This window comes from Watersipora subatra, chromosome 4 (genome assembly GCF_963576615.1).
Source record: "Watersipora subatra chromosome 4, tzWatSuba1.1, whole genome shotgun sequence".
NCBI lineage: Eukaryota > Metazoa > Bryozoa > Gymnolaemata > Cheilostomatida > Watersiporidae > Watersipora > Watersipora subatra.
In genome coordinates, this window is record NC_088711.1 from 3,361,166 (window position 1) to 3,382,040 (window position 20,875).

A 20,875-nucleotide genomic window follows, 5' to 3' on the forward strand; every position below is an offset into this window, starting at 1 on the left:
TAACGATTACTAGGTAGAACTATCACTGTGTATAACTATCACTGCGAGTCTTATTACCATTGTGGGTCTGTCATCTTGAGAATGACCATCACTGTAGGCGTGACTATCACTTGTAAGACTGAATGTCTTCATTTCTCATAATAAAAATAATAATAAAAATAATAATAATAATTATTATTATTGTTGTTGTTATTGTTATTATGATTAGCGCCGGTAGTGGATTGACCTTGGTAAAGATCCACTAATATCGGCTTGGTGCCCGACGCTTAACTGGACCCGCCACTGTGAGAAGGCTTTTATAGAAACTCATAGTAGTGCCTGCTGCCTTTTGGGTTAGGTTCATGTTTCAACCAAAGGCTAATGGAGTTAACCCCACACAAACCCTATTGCTTTGTAGCATTGGAAAATGATTAAGGCTATAGGAGAAAACCCTTTACAAATCACCACTCATACCCGTGATGAATACACAAACAGAAAGAAACCCCTACGACGCTGAGCGGACAGGACAAGCCAGTCAACTCTTGCCCGGCAGCTCACCTGTGCCACCCTAGGCAGAGAGCGGTCGTCAATCTGCTACTGGGACAAGTAATACCAATGAGAAGAGGAGAGGATGGACACGAATAAACAACATCAGTGCAATGGAATTTTACTACCAAAGTCAACCAGAGAAGAGAGGATACATGAAAAGGATGCATCAGATATGGAAAGATAAAGGATTGTTTAGTAAAACAGATCAAAGGATAGCAGATCAAGTCAGAGTCATCAAAAGAAACGGGCTGATGTCCGACTTGGAGATGGAACAGATAAGACAGAGAGTAACAGTGACACCACCAAACGCTGTGATTCAGAACAATGTAAATGAACATGTTGATACAGCCGAAGAAGTGATGGAGAGCGAAATCACTGTGAAGATAATAGAGACACCAATTGAGAGACCAAGGGCAAGTGAGGAACAAAAAGAGATAATCAATCGCCTCAAAGACATCATTGAGGAACTGGAGCAAAAGTGAAAGATGCCAAAATTGAAGAAGATACCGAAAGATAAGATCAGGAAGGAAACAGGAATAATTAATCAGGTGATCGGATTTATTGACACCACTGATATTGGAGGTACAAACGACTTGATATATGCAGGAGCACAGCTGGTAATAGAAAGATTACAGAAAGGACAGAAAACCGGTGGCAGGAGAACCCACACACCGGCATGGAAAATGAGACTAGAAAGAAAATTGGAGGAAACACGTAAATATCTAGCAAAGATGAATAACATCAAAGAAGTGAGGCAATTCATCACAAGAGAAATGGAGCAAGGTTGTTGCCTGAAGAAAAAAGGAATAGATCGAGTGAACGAGGAACTTAAACAGAAAGTGACATCCACAGCAGCAAAGATTAAGAGATATTCTGACAGAGTGAATCAGTTTCATATGAACCATCTATTTGAAACATACCAGAAATGATTCAATCAAAGCCTAGAAGGTAAACGACAGGAACAGATACCACCGCCTGAGCCTGATGCTGCTCTGGTGTTCTGGAGTAACATATGGGCACAGCCGCACACTCATAAAAAGATGCCAAATAGATCAAGGAGGCTGAGAATGACTACAAAGATTTAGAGAAACAAACTGATATGGAGATCAATGTAGTGGGATTAAAAAGAATCCTTAGGAGATTATCACCATGGAAAGCCGCTGGACCGGATGGAGTACAGGGCTACTGGGTCAAGAACTTCACAGCTCTTCACACAAGAATTGTGAATCAAATGAATGAGATTATCAAGAGAGGCAACCCAACATCATGGATGACAACAGGAAGAATGGTGTTAATTCCTAAAAATGCAAGCAAAGGCCACATACCATCAAACTATAGACCGATAACCTGCCTGCCAATAATGTACAAAGTACTGACTGCAATGATCTCGGACAGCATTTACTAACACCTGGAGAGAAATGAACTACTACCATGGGAACAGTAAGGCTGTGGAAGGAAAAGTTAAGGAACTAAAGATCAATTGATAATAGACAGTTGTGTTATAAAAGACAGAAAGCAAGAAAAACCAACCTGGTAATGGGATGGATTGACTACAGAAACGCGTATGATATGGTTTCCCCACTCATGGATAATGAAAGTAATGGATATGTTAGGGATCTCTAAAAACATCAAGAGGTTCATGACAGCAGGTATGAAACAATGGAAAACAGAGCTAGAAAGTGGAGGGAAAGAACTAGGACAAGTATTGATCAGCCAAGGTATTTTCCAGGGAGACAGTCTTTCTCCTTTGATGTTTGTGATATCAATGTTAACCCTCACAACTGTACTGCGCAAAGTTAAACCGGTATATCATCTCAAAAACAAATGTGTAGTTAACCATCTACTGTATATGGACGACCTGAAACTGTATGGAAAGAACAAGAACGCGATTGAGACACTGATACACACAATGAGAATCTTCAGCGATGACATTGGTATAGAGTTTGGATTAACTAAGTGTGTTACCATCAACATGATAGGAGGAGAGGGAAACTAACTGGCAGAGGAAATATCATGCTACCAAATGAAACAGAAATCCATGAACTAGAAGATAATAAACGCTACAAATATTTAGGAGTTATGGAGGCAGACGACATAAAACAATTTGAAATGAAAGCTAAGATCAAGAAGGAATACACTCACAGGCTCATGAAAGTGCTGAAATCAAAGCTGGCTGCTGGAAATCTCATTACCCCTATCATTACATGTGCTGTGTCTTTGTACAGATACGAAGCATGGATTATTCAGTGGATGAAGGCTGAGTTACACTAACTTCTATAGGTCTTCATCCAAGATCTGATGTAGATAGAGTATATGTTGAAAGGGACCAAGGAGAAAGAGGATTAATGAGAGTAGAGGAGACTGTGAAATACGAAAGTCAGTCTGAAAAAGTACACAGAAGGCAGCCCAGTCGAATTTATAACAAGAAGAGTGTGTAAGATCATAAATACCAACAGTTAAGATGGAAGACAAGAGTATAGAAACCATCAGAAAACTGAACGAAAGCGAAACTGGCATGATAAGCCAATGAATGGACAACATCTAAGACAGACAGAGGATCAAGCAGCAAAGGAGACATGGCGATGGGTGGAGAGGGGATGTTTTAAATGAGAGACTGAAAGCCTGATCATTGCTGCCCAGTATCAAGCATTAAGAACCAACTATAGAAAGGCCAAAATAGAAAAGTCAACAAGCGATCTGAAATGCAGATTGTGCAAGCAGAAAGATGAAACAGTGTCCTACATAGTCAGCGAATGCAGTAAGATCGCACAGACAGAATTTTAAAAGGTGGCATGACAAAGTAGCAAGTGTAGTGCACTGGAGCATATGCAAGAAACATGAGTTGACCCACACAGAAAAATGGTACAACCACCGTGCAGAAGCTGTATTGGAGAATGAGAAAGTGAAGCTGCTATGGGACTTCAATGTGCAGACAGACAAGGTTATTGAAGCTAGAAGACCAGACCTGATACTAATAAACAAAGAAACCAAACAGTGTCAAGTCATAGACATAGCAACACCTGGAGACACAACTGTAGTACAGAAGGAGGTTGAGAAGATTGGTAAATACAAAGAGCTTGGGTTCGAGATAAACAGACTGTGGAAGGTGAAGACCGAGGTGATACCAATAGTAATTGGTGCACTCGGAACAATATCAATGAGGCATATAGCATACTTAGCCGAAGTAGGAGTAAACATGTTTTTTGAGACTATACAGAAGACAGCCATGTTAAGAACAGCTCACATATTGAGGAAGGTTCTCTCTTAGTAGAATTGAGGAAGATGTTAGATCTTTTGGCCTTTTGTTAAGACCCGGACTCAACATGAACTAAAACCAGTCACCTACACCACATGACTTTGAAGAAAAACTCTAATGATAATGATAATAATAGTAATAATGATAAAGGTATGATTGGGCAAATAGCAGTATGTGTAGCGCTTCTCTAGACAATAGTAAGAAGTGGTCTGCCTGTTCATAGGCTACAATTATTCTCTATCTATATTCTCATCCTCTCCAACACAGACTTGCTACAAAGACTTGCTACATAGACTTGCTACATAGACTTGCTACATAGACTCGCTACATAGACTCACTATATAGACTTGCTACATAGACTCGCTACATAGACTTCCTACATAGACTTGCTACAAAGACTCGCTACATAGACTTGCTACATAGACTTGCTACATAGACTCGCTACGTAGACTTGCTACATAGACTCGCTACATAGACTTGCTATATAGACCTCATGAAATAATGCACTCAAGCAAAAAGGTAACTCTTGCTGTGCTTGACTAGGCTTTTTGCTCACTTAGCTAAACGCTCAACTATAATTATCCTTCATTTTTATGATTATTGGAGTTATCTTCTCTACAGACTTGTTAGGAACAGTCTGTTAGCGCATAGCCACTGTAACTTTGGTGAAAAAAATAAAAAAGATTGATGCTTATGTTGGTGACTTTTATTTTTATGTCTATTAAACTCTCTTAAAACTGACACATGAGTTATATATATCGATGGGCAATGCTTGAGAGAGTTTGGCTTCCATGTTTGTTTGACTCTGCTCTTCCACTCTCTTCCATTTTTTTCAACTCTCTTACAGTGTTTGAAAAAGGCCGAAGTCATCTTCAATGACCTAGTTAATGAATCAACAGAGGCAAAGTTGACTCAATTACGCTGGAAGAAGGATGAGCTTGAGGAAGTCATCAGTCAACTGAGTGAGTCAGTTCTCAGCTTGGAGAATTCGAAAGAGAGGTCAGTGAGTTGTTTGCATGGCAAATAAATTTAGGGACTTATCTGTGAGATGTTTGAACTTATGGATAGTTGCGAGAAAATCTGTGCACTTCTGCTGTGAATCACTTTTAACTTGAAGAAGAGCTCATATATCTCTGATAAGTTTATCACTGGTGCGTCTTTTTTGCCCAGAAGTGTCTGTGCAACAAGGTGTTTAGTCACTAGTAAGCAATAGCGTATGGTTTGTAGTGTTGTTCGTTCATCTGCAAGAACACTAGAGTTGCGTTCTCGCATTGCCTTAATGATGCACTTGTTTAACCCCTTCATCTTGTGATGTGTATTTCAACAATCGATGTTGGCTTCTTGTTTCTCGGCTCATGGTTACAGCTATAAACAATCTTCTTATCGTTCTTGTTTAATAGACTCTTTCACATCTAACAGGTAAGAGCTTCTTTCAGCTTTTTACCTTCAGGGTGTGAAAGCGGCTATGAGATACATTATTCTGATGACACTCATTCTGCTTTTGAGATATGAAAATACTGCCGTAATTGTTCAGAAAGCGTTGCCCACCGCTTTACCTCGTATAACAAGGCTGGCCATGAAAACTGAGTGAGTTACCAGTATGTAGTTTAACTCTAATGGATGAAGTAAACTACCCGATTTATCTGAGGAACAACAGATTCCATCTAGCATATACATCATGCTGTGCTTGAACATAACCTGCCTCGGCCTTAGCACATGTAGAACATGCCTAATGATTTGTTTATCAACAAAACAAGTGGCGGAAAATCTATCGACCACCAGTGTGTAGCTGGGGACCTCACTTTAATTCTGATTGTAACTACATCTGCGTAGGTGCTGAGTCTACCATCAGTGTGTCTGGGGACCTCATCTATAGTCTGAGTGTAACTACATGTATGTAGGTATTGAGTCTGCCATCAGTATATCAGGGTGTCTGGATATCTCATCTTTAGTCTAAAACTAAGTACATCCGTTTAGAGGCTATAACAAAAAATCTTTTTAAATTATCATCTGTTTAAACTGATATTTGTTACACTGCAGAACTTGGTAGCCAACACTATAGGCGTTGTGTCGCATCTCGCGGTATAATCGGAGCTATAAATAGAAACTTGTATACTTGGTTCTACACGCTAAATGGAAACTTTTAAAGAATTTCTAAAGCACTTCTTCAAGTAAAGATTTTTCTTACTTGATGTAAGAAAGTCAATTATGTTATAACTGAAACTACCAGCATGTATGAGGCTTAGGGGCCACTTGCGTTTGTCTTCTCCTGAATAGCTGCGGACCTCAAATGCATTTTTACATCAGGAAAAAGAATGTTGTTTTAAGGGTTTCTTGTAAACATATCAAACAAATATTGAGCTTTGAACACTAATCCTAGCAGCAGAACTTGGCTGCCAGCCCATTAAAATTACTCTTTATATAGATTCATTGCCAGGTATGCAGCAATTAAGAATTGCCAGTATTTTCATGGTACACAGGCTGTTGGGGCTGCGGCAAATGCTCTGCTCCTCAAATAATGGTCTGTTCAATCACTTTGTGCATCAAATCGCATTGGTCCACTTTGGCCAATGAGCGAGAGATATAACAGTGTCATGCATAGGCAATATTATTTTTATATAAGTTTTCTCTGCTCCAAAATCTTATAATTATTACCAAACAATGTTAACTCTAAAATTTAAGGCTTTTGTTATAGGCTTAGCTCTGCGCATGTAGCTACTTGGTTTGCTATTGTAGGACTCCAAAAGCAGTTGATATAATATTGCGCAAAGAAAACATGGTGCTTAAGCTGTTATAAAATAGTTACATGTGTAGATTACTCCAGTGAAAGATGTAATCTACACATGTAGATGATGTGTTTGAAAGTATTTCGACGAAAGTGCAGATGATAAGAGGTCTGACTATCTTATGCCCTCGAGCGGTTTACTTGTGTATACAGGTGGGAAGCTGCTCTGGCAGCATGTTGAGATGTTAGCTTATAGATATTACTTTCAGAGATAAATTATTGGATAAAGAGAATCCTCTGCGTAATTATTATTATTTATTGCTCTAATAAAATAAACAAAGATATCTAACTGAGTGCAATTATGAGCTATAAACGCTGATAAAGGTAGATGATTGTAGAAAGAGATAACATAAAATAGCTGATACACAACAGTTGCCATAACACTGCCTTGCTATAATTACGTTTATTTTTATCTTATAACATACATTGGCCAGGCATCATCTCATCAACATGCAGGCCTGCGAAGTTAGTAGTTGTGAATAAAATGCTTACAGCATGGTAGCTGCTCTGCCATAAAAGATACTGTTAGAGGCGTCTAAATTGATTTATTAAAAGCTGCCAAATCTTCTGTAAAATACATCAAAAGAAACTGTTCAACTTGAGAGCTGCTTGAGTAATATTTATTGCCCTCCTACCGTATTGCTTAAGACCGACCGTACTTACCTCTTTTCTTTTCAACAAACATTTCTAGCGTAGCGAATGTGTTATAGATAAAAACATCGTGTATAGTAAGCCTCTAGTTTTCAAATGTAAGCGAGGCAAACTCACACAGTTTCTAAATAATTGTTAACTTTAAGGCAGCGTGCTCATCAAGATCAGCAAGGTCAATACCTTTGCAGAGTTTATCAACTAACCTTCAACCACTAGGTAGGGGTGTTTTGCCTATCCAAGACTTTTGTGCTGTTTTACTATAACATTGGTAAATAAAGTGGTGACTACAGAAATTGACATTTTACATTGTTGTTTGGGGTGATTTGACTGTCACAATGTTTCCAGATTAAAATCCACAAAACTTGATAGCAGTTAAAATGCTCAGAAAAGTTATGCACAGATTTTTCAGAATGATCTCAGTAGTTGCGCTTCCTGTTTATAAGGGATAAATATACGATCTCATCTTTAGCCCATCAGCATCGCAAACTCATATGTTTTCACAGCACTTAGAGAAAAGCAATGCGACGAGTGCTAACCAACGTATCCTAAACCATTTGAGAATATGTAGCAGTGTATCTGAGACTATATTTGATGTTTTATTCCAACAATCAGAAGCAAGTACAAAATAAAATATGTCACTAGAGACGTGTAACCCTGCAACTTGAGCGAATGGCAGATTTCAATAACGAGAGGGAAAAACAGGAAGCATGTTTTTTGATGTAATTTTGAGAGAACTCTTAGCGCGTCTTTTTTTCTGAACATTTTAACCACGATCCAGTTTTGTCGATTTTAGTTTTGAAACATCCTGGCAGTCAGATTACCTGAAAGTTGAAACAACAAAAAATATCTTAAATAATAAGAAAATATCAATACTTTCTGATATTTTTTTATAGAATTTCATGTAGTCACATCTTAAATGATGGAAAAACATCAAAATGATGAGCTAATCGTATTAAAAACTGAGCTAATCGTATTAAAAACTGAGCTCATCGTATTAAAAACTGAGCTCATCGTAGCAAATTAGGCAATGAGATGAAGTGAAGCAAGGAGGCTCCATGTAAACTATTTGAACTTGTTGCTGGTGCTGAGGCTATCAAATGCAGGCACTAAACACATCAGTACCATAGAGCTACATAGAGCCCATAGAGCTACTAATATAGAATGAAAGAGTATACGAGGTACATCAATCGAAGTGAGATTCGTGTGCTATTACCGACTGATTCCGTTTTGCAATTTAATCAAATAGTATCTAATTATGTATTATCCTTTGACATAACATCTCTAAAGAGCTATGAATGGATGTGGGTTTTCCTCTCAATTAGCCTCTCATCAGCATGATTTATAATTAGTTACTGCTGTGAGCTGATTAGTTAAAAGCGCTCTATATCCTCACTCCTTGGCTCGATGCGGCGGAGAGCAGTAGCTAACTTCACTCACAAGCATATCCTGATGAATATTCGACATGTCGTCTATATCTATACTCGACAGTAATAATGAAATTGACGATGATTACAAAATGCTTGCCAAGTTATCGCAGTATCATAAAACGGCGACCAAGCCAGTGCAAAATACTCGAAGAAAAAGTAAAAAACTTAGCAATGGTGAAGCTAAACGGCTTCTTGACTCTCGGTTGATTTCTAATGAAGAAAAGAACGATAAGGCAGATGTTGACCGCTCTTCCTCCGTCAATGATTCAGAGAAGACAAAAAACAGGAGGCAGCTTAGACGAATGAAGTCTGAGGTATTTACAACGAGTAGTGTGAGTTTTTCCTTTATTGTAGGTTGTTAGAGTCGAACAACTTTGATCAACTCTACAACAACCAACTAGAAATCTGCAACTTAGGGGCTCAACTTCACCAGGCTAAGATATCACATTGCGTGATAGGCACTCAAGTAAGGACAGCCTGCCATTTCTTGCTGACAATCAGTTTTGTTGCTTTAGGCTACTACGTCCTTTACAGAGAATCTCAAAATTTAAAAAGCGGGGGTATCATTATGCTAATTGTAAAGTCTTCAAAGCCTTTTCTACTTAACAGTACAGATTCAATTTAGAAAGCTTAAAGCAATAGGCGCAGAGAAATGGTTTGGGAGAAAATTTGTGGTTATTTCTTTTGCCTATCTGATAAGGGAGCAGCTAGCGATGACAATTAGTAGAACTCACTGCTATGTAATTTAGTCTACTGCCACCAGACATAGATACATAGATAAATAAATATTCACTTTATTATCACCCGTCAATGTCAATGCCAATTATCAATGTCGTTTGAAGTACATTAGACCATGAAACAAAAAACATAAAATATAACAGTAAAGTAAAATTATGCGTATTGGAATAAAAAGCTCTTTTCACATAACGCTGTTTTATGATTAAACTGACAAGGTGTTGGTTTCTGGTATAGAATGTAGTGGGTTTCCTAAAGAATTGGTAATGTACATGTACAGTACGTATAACTTTTTATTGTCATCAATAATCATCACTAAGAGGATGTTTTCCGTTACATGCCACAAAGATGTAATGGTTGGTCAGGCAGATTTTCTCCGCTTGCCACAACCTCGAGTAACAGCATGTGTGACAGAGCAGCAAGAAATTTATTAGGATAATTTTCATATAGAAGAGGTTATTTCCTGTAACCACCTGAGTTGGTGCGCAGGCTGGCAGCACAATGATGACATTAATGAACTGCAGTCAGCCTTTAATTTAGATGTAAACATAATAATATGATTATTGTCGTAATAGCAGAGACTTATAGCCAGGGATCCTATGAATAGCCAGGAATCCTATGAATACACGCAGTCGACTCATCAGGAGGAAATGTTTGCAGAGTGCTGTAAGAGCACTTAGAAAGTACTCTTTCTGTAATCGCTGCCAACTCCTATACAAACATCATTATACAATGCTTATGAACTTGAGTAGTATCATATAAACATCTCTTTTTTCCTATCGTAAGAAAATTTAGAAAGGCTGCATAAAAACAATGCTGTCAAAAAAATTAAAAAAATTCAAATACTAATTTTCCAAAATACTATGTTTATACAAAAAATAACTATATAAAACAAACTGAATTTATAGCATACGAGGACGTGAAACTTGCTGAATTAGCCATTGCACGGTAAAAACTTCAAAGCCTGTAACAAAGAGTAAATGGGTATTCTGGTAATCTGCAAAATGAATCACTAAAAAATAATTTAATTAATATTAATTCAACTTACCTAATTCTTAAAGATCCTTGCAGAGGTTATCTGTTAACTTAAAATCTCATTTTCTGTGAGAAATGGTCGATCAAAGTAGCTTTTTATTTTTAAACCCTAAAATCTTCTAAAATTTACTCAATAACCAAAATAACACCCTGCGCTAAGAACATAGCTTAATTTCTATCATTTATGCCATTGGTGTGTCGGTGTGTAGCTTATGATCAACAGCTGCTCGTAATGTGTGTCAACAAGGCTAACTCATAACAGAAGGGTTGGTTTACTCCTCCTTACTAGCAGCACAATGTTTTAGATAAAATCACTGACCCCTGATAGCCAACTTGATTCGGAGCCATCTGAACTGAGAAGAGGAAAACCCACAAAATTTGAAGGAGGCATTAAAACTATGTGGAAAAAGTTTGCAAAGAAAGCTGCCAGACGGAAAGACGACAATGCAAGTAAGGTAGGTCACTCGTAAGGTTGATGTACATAAACTGATGAATAATTATTTAGATTATTAACAGATTGATAATTTATAGTGTTTTGTCATAAGATAAAAGAAAATAAAATAAAAGTGATTAGCAAAACAAGTGAATAAGTTCATGATATATAAATAATTCCCCACAACTCATGCTCTTATATAGCTAAGCCAGTCCCATCATCCAGTACCAGACAGCAGTTCTGATGTCCTTCTTGTCACCACGCTTGGTCTGTTTAGGGATCAAATGCAACTGTTTTTCTCTGGTCAGGTGCTCTAGACCCTTACGTTACATCTGTTTACAATAATAATAATGATATTAATAATGATAACACTAATAATAGTAATATTAACAATAATAATAGTAATAATAACAATAATAATACCATGTCTTTTGAGACTATACAGAAGACAGCCATCTTAGGAACAGCTCACACTTTGAGGAAGGTCCTCTCTTAGTGGAGTTGAGGAAGATGTTGGATCCTTTGGCCTTTTGTTAAGACCCGGACTCAACATGGACTACAACCAGTCACCTACCACCACACGACTGTGAAGAAAAGCTTTTACAACATTAATAATATCAATAATAATAATAATAATATCAATAATAATATCAATAGTAATAATTATAACAATAATATTAATAATAATATCAATAATAGTAATTATAACAATAATAGTAATAATAATAATAGTAATAATAATAATATCAATAATAACAATTGTAACAATAATAATAGTAATAATAATAGTAATAATAATAGTAATAATAATAGTAATAATAATATCAATAATAATATCAATAATAATAATAATATAATAAGAATTTTTGACTGAATGGGATTACTGGAAGCCAATGGGAAGAGATTTAGAGTTACTCAGGAGATGGCTAAGCTAGAATCAGCTAACATCATACTGATCACTCCAACTATTCCAACCTAGTAAAACCGGGTAGTAAGAATAAAGATATAAAACACCAATAATAACAAATGCAATGAATAACAAAAGTATAACATATAAACAAATAGTAATCTGGTGACCTTGGATAGGTAAAAGCGATATTATCAGCGCACACAGACAAATGATAATAACAGATTGAGTGAATTATAAGAGAGCAAGAGCAGAGAAATCAAGCAATGACCGACATGTAATAAAGCTCGGGCTGTATGGATTAGACGTTGAAAAGAAAGATATCAGATGTATATAATTTGCTGTACTGTTAGGCTGATGGTATAATTTAAATAGAAACACCGGAAATCTTTGGTTAGATTTTCTAACTCGATATTTAGCTCAAAGAATCAGCTAGCCAATAAACTGTGCATACAAGCAATAATAATAGTAGCAGTAATGATATCAACAATAATACTAATAGTAATAATAATACTTGACCGCTTGCTGTCATTAGTTCTGAACACTATCTAAGCCTGTCTGTTTGCTGTGACTACCTGAAGGTCTCTCAGGGAAATGGCTTATCTGGAACAGTTCATGATGCAGGAATAGACATCGGGCCAGAAGGCGCTGACGAACAGGTGGATGAAGGTAAGCATTTCTGTCTCACCTCACACTCATGGTTTTGTCTGACTGTGTGGTTCCTACGTGCTTAATATGAATGTGACCTTGCGTCCGTCATATTAACATGCCTGATCATCATCATCGACACGACTTGGTGAGTTTGGGTGACCCTATCTAACCTCTTCAAAAAGTTTTGTTAGGTTGGCTCTATGGCCTCCATAAAATAGGATATAGAAAACTAGCAATGTCAAAGGGGTTTCACTTTTTAAAAACAGTTGTACTACATTTTTCCTATGAAATGCTAAAATAAAGAACTAACTAGCAGTTGTTTTTTTCGAAGTATGCAGTTTTTTAAAATTTGTTAGGTACATGAGGAGGCAACTCCACGTAAAAGTAGCTCCTATAACAAATAAGTTAATGCATGAAGAATACAACAGAGTAGATGGAGGCGGTTACTGACGTGTATGAGCAGCGCTGCCCGAAAATGGTTTAAACTGCTTGAATGGTTAAAATATATACTTCTTGAATGTTCTAGAATGTTCTTGAAGCTTGTTCCCGCTCGCCTGTAAGCCTAGATCATCAATAATCGACTCTTCGACCGTTATACCATCAGTAAAAATCTTATTAAAAAGTGGTCAACGGCAATCAGCAATGACCTTACTTTGATGACCGATAGCTTTTATCTCATACTTTTTACATCTCTGGAAAAAGATACGATTAATTTGAGATCATGAGAGGGCATTTGTAGTAGGAGTTCTTGATGTTGAGGCTAGACAAGTCATGTGATTCTATTTATAGCTAATTATATAATCGCAGAGTTTTTCATCTGTCTTTCATGTGTAAAGTAGGCGATTTCGTAAGTGTTTATAAAATGGAATAGCTGGTCGGCAGGCCTGCCTATTATCAGAAGGTTGGTTATCTATCATATACAGTAACGGGTTATGAAGCCTTGTAACGCTGTAGCCCTGATATGCTAGGATTAACAATGGGTTAGTCTAGACTCTAGAGTCTACTCTGCTACTGATATCATTGGGCATTTTTATAACCATAGTTCCTTTATTGTTATACTATTGTTCTACAATAGTATAACAATAGAATAGTCCAACAATAGAATCAAATATAAATGTAGATAGATATGAATTTTATTTATACCGGCCAACTTCGGTTAAACAAATTAGACTGTGAGACGAAAACAAAAATATAGCAAAGTAAATTATGTGAATTGAAAGAAAAAGCTCTTTTTGCATAATTCTGTTCTATAATTTAAATTGGCAAAGTGTTGGTGTCTGGTATAAGGTGTAGTAGTTTTTTAGAGAAGTAGGAATGTAATGAATGGTCAGGCAGATTAGAGAAGTAGGAATGTAATGAATGGTCAGGCAGATTAGAGATACGATTTGAGTATTTTAAACAGCAAATATCTAAAAACACAGCTCAGCATTCAATGACACATACATGTGTGGGCCATTTAATAACCTTGCACCTTCAATAGAATGACACATACATGTGTGGGCCATTTAATAACCTTGCACCTTCAATAGAATGACACATACATGTGTGGGCCATTTAATAATCTTGCACCTTCAATAGAATTGAATCTTCATATTTGAAGAGTAGGTGGAACAAAGCTTTTTGGCTAACACGAATTTCCCACATCCTACACAGATGCTTCCGAGAATTTTGCTAGAAGCATAGCCTTAGTACTAATGCGGTATAGGACTTTGGAGAAAAGGCACAAACTGACAGATAGGAAGTATGCTATCATACACTGTTAATGTGTTCTACAATACCATACAGTACATGCAAACTATAATTGATATGGTCAGTCTATCGCTGCAAGATATCAGTTGGATAATCTGCTATGCCAATAATTGTGTCAGTGTCCATATGCCTCACCTTTCCAATTCCGCTATTACAGTTCCGCTGAGGTTATTCTCAGGTCAACCTCCGGCAGTGAGCTGGGAGTCTGGTAGGTCAGTGCTGTGGCATTAATTCCGCTGCCAGGGTATATAAACAGGCAATTTTAACGCTGATTGCTTTGTTTTTCCTGTTGACCTACTGTTGACCTTCTGCTGACCTTCTGGTCATGCTGACTCTAAATTATGACCAAGTACATTTATGTCGAATAATAATTAATATCATTTAGCAACAACAACAACAACTGCTAGAGCATAATTTTTTATGGTATAGTAAAATATGTTCTCTTTGATCGACTAATAGTGGAGAGAGAAACCAAAATACATGTATTAGGAATTTCAACTCAGAACTATGAGCTACTAGCGACCTTGACTAGCCTTACCTCTCACCAACAGTACAAAGGAGGAGAGACATAGCTCTACCTTTATTATATATTCTTTAGCAAATGCGGACCCTGTGTACAACCTGCTCAAAGGGGCGTCCATGCTGCGAGGAGGAGGAGACGGAGAAAGCTCAGGGGTGAGCAGCATGAGAAGTCTCCCCCGACAGAATACAGCAAGTTCTGGTAGAAGTGGCAGCTCAAGGTCTTCGAGTCCAGGTAAGCCCAAGTTACCACAAGTAGGGTAGAAAGGATGCGGATCACTATCGGCCAACAAAGTTATGGTAAATAATTCTTTTGCTCGTGAGTGACCAAAGGCTGTTTGGCCACAATTTCTTTAATGGAACCTATAATAAAAATGCTGCCAGATTGATGCCCATGAGAGACTGATTTTGGCAGCAGGGCTCAGTCAGTACATGACTATCTAGTACTTGAGTATTACGAGTGAGTCAGCGCGAATGAGGCCTGTGTGGAGATTTTATGATATACAAATTAGTTGAAAGGCGTAGGATGCTGTCAGGTATTCCTAGCTCTCTCAGCCTCCTCCAATATTTCATTTAATAAAAGGAAGAGCGCCTGACAAGCACCATAAACTACTGGTGTCATCATTAACCTCTATATTGCTTTCCTATAAAAGGTAAGTTGATCAGCTCTTTGGAATGCCACCTTTTCATCCGTCTATGCTTTCTATCAGTAAATTGATCCATAAACCTCTATTATTTTCACTCACAAATGGATGCAAACTGTTACATGTATGTGTACTCACACGCATGTTCAATGCTTCTCATGTTGAGATTAAGCCTGTACAAGTTATATATTAGGTTTAGCGCTAATAGTAAACGCGATATTATTTCTTAAAAGCACACACTCTGCATTTTACCATGCGTGCATAGATAGGTTTGATAAGATCTTGGCCTGCGAATCTCTTACCAAGCTTTTCTGCCATTCCTGTTGATAGCCATATCAAGCTATCAGCCAGCAATGACCAGCGTGAGGCCGAAGCAGATGCTGAACAGGAGGATGAAGAGCTTCTCTCTTGACACTCCGGATGCTCCAAAGCAGGTCGATCAGAGCACCAAAAGAAAGAGCAGCTCCTACACTAACAACACTTGCATTCCAGGTAGTCTGTAGCCAGCCTATCAGTAGCCTGTAGGTAGTCTCCTAATAGTCTCCGGGTAGTCTCCGGGCAGTCTCTGGGTAGTCTCCGGGTCGTCTCCTGGTAGTCTCCGGACAGTCTCCGGGCAGTCTCCGGGTAGTCTCCGGGTAGTCTCCGGGTAGTCTCCTGATGGTCTCCGGGCAGCTCCGGGCAGTCTCCGGGTAGTCTTCGGGCAGCTCCGGGAAGTCTCCGGGTAGTCTCCGGGTAGTCTCCAGGCAAGTAACTTTTATCTCATCTGAGGGAATGTTTGCACTACTCTGAGCCTTCCTACATCATGGCTAAATAACCTGAGTGTCTTATGTCTAATACGGGAACCTGACAAATTGATACAATCTTTGAAAAATATTTTAGAAGAAGTTACTAAAAAACTGATGTTTTAAAAATTAAAGTATCGGTGTAAATTAATCTGCGATTAAATTGTAATAAACAATCATGCAGCATTATGATTAGCCCCCAGCATTTAATTTATGGTTATAATCCGCATAAATATTATGAAATATTAGTAGTAAAACCATACAGTGAAAGAAGCAAAACAAAACATATTAAATATATTTTATGTAAATGGTAATTATATTGATATAAAATGAAGAGACTCAGGGTTGACTGGACCCTGATACATTAAGATATATTAATGACTGCTATCTGTACCTCTCTTATCTGTGCTTATATCTGTACCATTATCTCTTTTACTGCCGTTTAATTGTTGTTACTTTTGTTTCTTCATTATTAGCTGATTATAGAGCTTTTCACTGGCTATTTTTCAACACGTCATCGACATTGCAAAACACTTCTAGGTTGAGTCCATGCTAGCTTGATCGGCCAATAACTTTTCACTTGTTGAAGGTGTCAGCTGTCAAAGCTGCTAATTTGGAGAAAAAGGTTTTTCCTCAAGGATGGCTACTCGAGTGAAAAAAGAAACGTTTCATGTTTCTTAGTCTATTAGAGAAAATTTAATAAGAGAAATAGAACTTTGGAAGAGATTAGTAGACTAATTGGTAGAGATATTCAATAGATTAGAATATAGTTGCAGTCACTTGTCGGAAGATGTAATAAATAGAGCTATTTACCTCTCCTACTCGCATAGCGGGAGGTTCTGCCATCTTTACTTCTCAGTAATGAATTAATCTCACACCTACATACATATTGGTGATGGAAAACTGCAGAAATTAGCCTTAATTAGTTCATGCAATGATTAATATGTTCCTGTAAACTTTCGGCGACTGCTCCCAGTCTAACTTGTTCAAGAATAATTTTTGATTGTAACCTGATGAACGGAGTTGTTCAGGCTCAAACTGCTCAGTGTAAGGGATTTGTGAATGAGTAGGAAGGAAATGAGGTAGTAGCTGTACTTTTGGTCATGCCGTGAATTTTATATGCTGTTTCACGCACACAGTCGGTGGGAGAGTAGTTCAATTGATAAGTCTATGTATATAGTCAATAAATACAAGGTCTATGACCATGTATGTAGCCAATAGATGATAACTCTATGATCTTGTATGTAGTCAATAGATAATAAGTCTATGACTATGTATATAATCAAGAGATGATAACTCTATGACCATGTATATAGTAAAGTCAAGAGATGATAAGTCTACTATATCTGTAATAGCTACAAAAGAGAAGAGTCGTCAAGTTATCAACTTCCAAAGGCTGAAAGGAAGTGGATGTTTTTTCTTATCAAACAGTCTGTTGCTTCTAATGCATTAACCAGTCTCATCTTAAACAACAGAGATATAGTGTAACTTTTTCTTTTTTTTCTCTCGGCAGCAATAAGAAGCCAGGTTTGGCTCATTTATTAGAGTTGTCATCTCTTTGCGTAGAAAAAACAACTTTTACAGTCTAATTTTAATGATATTTTACTGTACATACACAATAATCGTAATTAACTTTCGCAGTCTTTTAAAAAGAATAATTTTTACGCAGTATGATAAATGAACTGCCATGATCTTAGGCGCAAACTTGACACCAGAGATGTCAAGACGTCGGCATATAATGAGCTTACAAAGAAGAGGGTTATCTGCAGAGGAACAAGATGGCGGCTCTCTTCTGAATGACAGCAACCCCTCCGTTCACTCATCTCACTCTAACAGTCCGCGTGGTTCAAGAGGCAAACCGCCGCTCTCTTCCTCTGCTGCTAACGACTCAGAGGTATTTCTGATTACTGTTCTGTGGAGAGACATAGTCGTACAGTTTCGCAAACTTCATTTAGTTCACTTTGCAAACTTCATTTTGCAAACTTCGCCGTAGTAGAGTGAATGAAAATTTGTAGCAGTTTAACTAGCTAATTGGCTGCTCAAACTCAGTTTTAGATTCTTGTTCATTAAACTCCAATTGCTGTATTTAAGGTTAATTATTATTTTTAATCTTGCACATTTCATATCCACATTCCGTTTGTTGGCAGCAGCATTTTAATACCTGCTCTGTCTGATACTCGAATTTTGGTATCAATACCTAGATAGATAGATGTTAACACTGTATTAACACATATTTACACTGCTTAATGCCATAGATGTAACTTAATGCCATAGATGTAACTTAATGCCATAGATGTAACTTAATGTAAATAAAGTTTAAAACCGTTTAAAGTAAATTAGACCATGAGACAAAAAATATAGTTAAGTAAATTTAGTAGATATATTAAATACAGTACCAGTAGCAGTTGTATTGGACTAGTGATACTAATATTAGTTATATTAAAAAAAGAAGCAGATAAAATCACAAACATTTATTGTAGTTATTACTATTTTATTAGGGTTACCATGCGGGAGACACCGTTATCGCTCTCATCGATATCGATGCTAATGACATCGGAGACTTGAACTTAAGGTTGGTCGCACTCTTGATCATTTTATTGTCTTTTAAAAGCTGATCAACTTCTTTAAATTTGTTTCTTTCATTTCTAGAATCTCAATCAATCAATTCAAATCTAGAATTTTCTTTCTGATTGTCAATTATTTTGTGCAATATTTGTTGTTATAAAAACTTTACTGAAACCTCTAACCTCGATAAATGTCCACTCCATTTTTTGATCCAACGCAGGCAACCATTAATTGTTATTAGTTAGAAATCGTTAAATCAGCACAGTATAGATATAGTAAGGTTTATTATATCTATGCTGCACACGGATAAACTTAGAACATAAATTGAACCTGTAAACAAATGCACATGTCTATGCATGTCTATCGCTAACTTATCAGCTATAAAATGTCTATATAACACTGTGCTTGGAGCAACTGACCCAGCATCACGGACCTAATAGTCTTCCTAAGAGTCGTGTTTCTGTTCAGATCTGGTGATAGAATCTCTTTAAAAGACACAAGTGATGCCGAGTGGTGGTCAGGCAGCTCTTCCGGATACACAGGCTTCTTCCGCAGTCGATACGTCATGGCCGTGGCAGATGGCCAACTAATCTATAAAATAGTCAAACCCATCTACCTCAGTGATGACAACTCCGAAGTGAAACTTCTCAGATATCAGGTATATTTTGAGCTGATTCCTAGCCACTTTTAGTGGAGTCAAGTGCCAGAGTATGATCCCATTCATTGCTGCTTGACTAAAGAATTTGTGGTGATCGTGTAAACTACACGGTCTGTGTTGAATCAACCAGCCTTAACTTTTGCTGTACATTCTACATTGCTAGATGGTTGAGTAACTGCCTTTATACTTCATAAACAGTTTGAAACAAATCTTTCTAGACAAGTAAATACAAGTCACCGGCAAATGCTGATGGTGTTTTTAGTTTTTATGACATATAGCCTGCTGCCCTAAACAAACTACTTGAAACAATAAAATAATTTATTTAGTAATTTGAATGATTGCTATTGTATTGTTTAAATCTCATTGCAAAAACATAAAATCATATAATTTACAAGCAAACAAGAAAAAGCTGTCATTTGTGACACAGATCATGGAGCAGAAGTTACTCAATAGAGAGGTAGTGTCGCACTAGACCTGCAACAGCAGGTGATTCTGCGATGAGAAACAAGAACTCTACATCTTATTTGTTTGTTTGGCAGGTGGTGGTTGGAGAGGGGTGGGCTGACCAGAGCAAGATTAATATCCATACAAAGGATGTGAAGACAGGAAAGTCATATCGGCTGCAGTGTCCATGGCGGTACTTAGAGAGAATCGGAGAGTCATGAAACTCTGTTATTCATAAGATGAGAACTATTTATCGTTAGATCGTTAGATACAATAATGTACCACAATATTACTTCCACAATATTTGGTTCATTGGAGTTATCCAACCTTGGTAGGAGTGTGATTATTTTGTGTTGTAAAGTTAAAGTATTTTTGCTAGAAGTTCATTTACAAACTTTTGCATATCTTTTCGAATAATTCGATACATTTCGTATTTTTTCATTCGCTGAGCTAAAATTTTGTGATGTGCTACACGGTTATATAAGCAGAAAATCTTTAAGTTATTCACTGCGCCACAAGTTTTTAATTTGTATTCAAAATCTAGATGAGCTGATTCGTCATGAAGCTCATTTGCTTGCAGTATTCCAGGAAATATGTTTTATGACATGAAATGGTTTGTTATTCATGATATGTAGATGGCTGGAATCCAACACTGAAGCATGTCACTAGTCACAAATAATCAGTAACTGTAACTAGTGACTAGTTACTAGTAACTGATTATCTCTTATTTGTGTTAATAACCTTATTAATCTTACCCGCTATGCGGACTTTAGTCGTGGCAAACAGGCGACCATAAAGTATTCAACATCAGACCTATTATTTCGTCATTTACTAATATCCTGTATGATGATTGGCTAATATCCTAGACAGGGATTGGCTAATGGTATTAGTATCCTGGTGAAAGGTTTTCTTTTGTGTTACAACAGAAGCTGAGCCCTAAGGCTATAAGCATCATGTTCTATAAATAGAACATAAAAATGAGGAGGGCTGTGTCTCTCCTCCCGTCCTTAGATCACATGAATCACACTGAAGTTAGCTATCAATGGTTATTTCAGAAGTTCATCATAATTACGATTGAATGTTATAATTTTAGAGAGATTGTTGAG

General features: G+C 37.2%; 1 protein-coding gene across 1 annotated transcript; it reads left to right on the top strand.

The window, feature by feature from the left end:
- Positions 1–1,013: 1,013 nt before the first annotated feature.
- LOC137393834 (uncharacterized) lies at positions 1,014–20,551 on the top strand. The gene is made up of 12 exons (XM_068080542.1): positions 1,014–1,409; positions 1,580–1,816; positions 4,632–4,783; positions 9,002–9,113; positions 10,723–10,872; positions 12,339–12,426; positions 14,756–14,911; positions 15,651–15,812; positions 17,800–17,996; positions 18,601–18,674; positions 19,136–19,325; positions 19,865–20,551. Exons 1-12 carry the CDS (start codon positions 1,014–1,016, stop codon positions 19,988–19,990), a joined length of 2,040 nt encoding a protein of 679 aa, XP_067936643.1. The 3' UTR covers positions 19,991–20,551.
- The last annotated feature ends 324 nt before the right edge of the window (positions 20,552–20,875 follow it).

What these genes read in the sequence shown, in the direction of transcription:
- LOC137393834 (XM_068080542.1), top strand. Translation starts at nt 1,014, where the DNA reads ATGCCAAAATTGAAGAAGATACCGAAAGATAAGATCAGGAAGGAAACA. An exon ending in TTAAGAGATATTCTGACAGA is followed by an intron (nt 1,410 to 1,579) that starts GTGAATCAGTTT and finishes GATGCCAAATAG; the next exon opens with ATCAAGGAGGCTGAGAATGA. An exon ending in TTGGAGAATTCGAAAGAGAG is followed by an intron (nt 4,784 to 9,001) that starts GTCAGTGAGTTG and finishes CCTTTATTGTAG; the next exon opens with GTTGTTAGAGTCGAACAACT.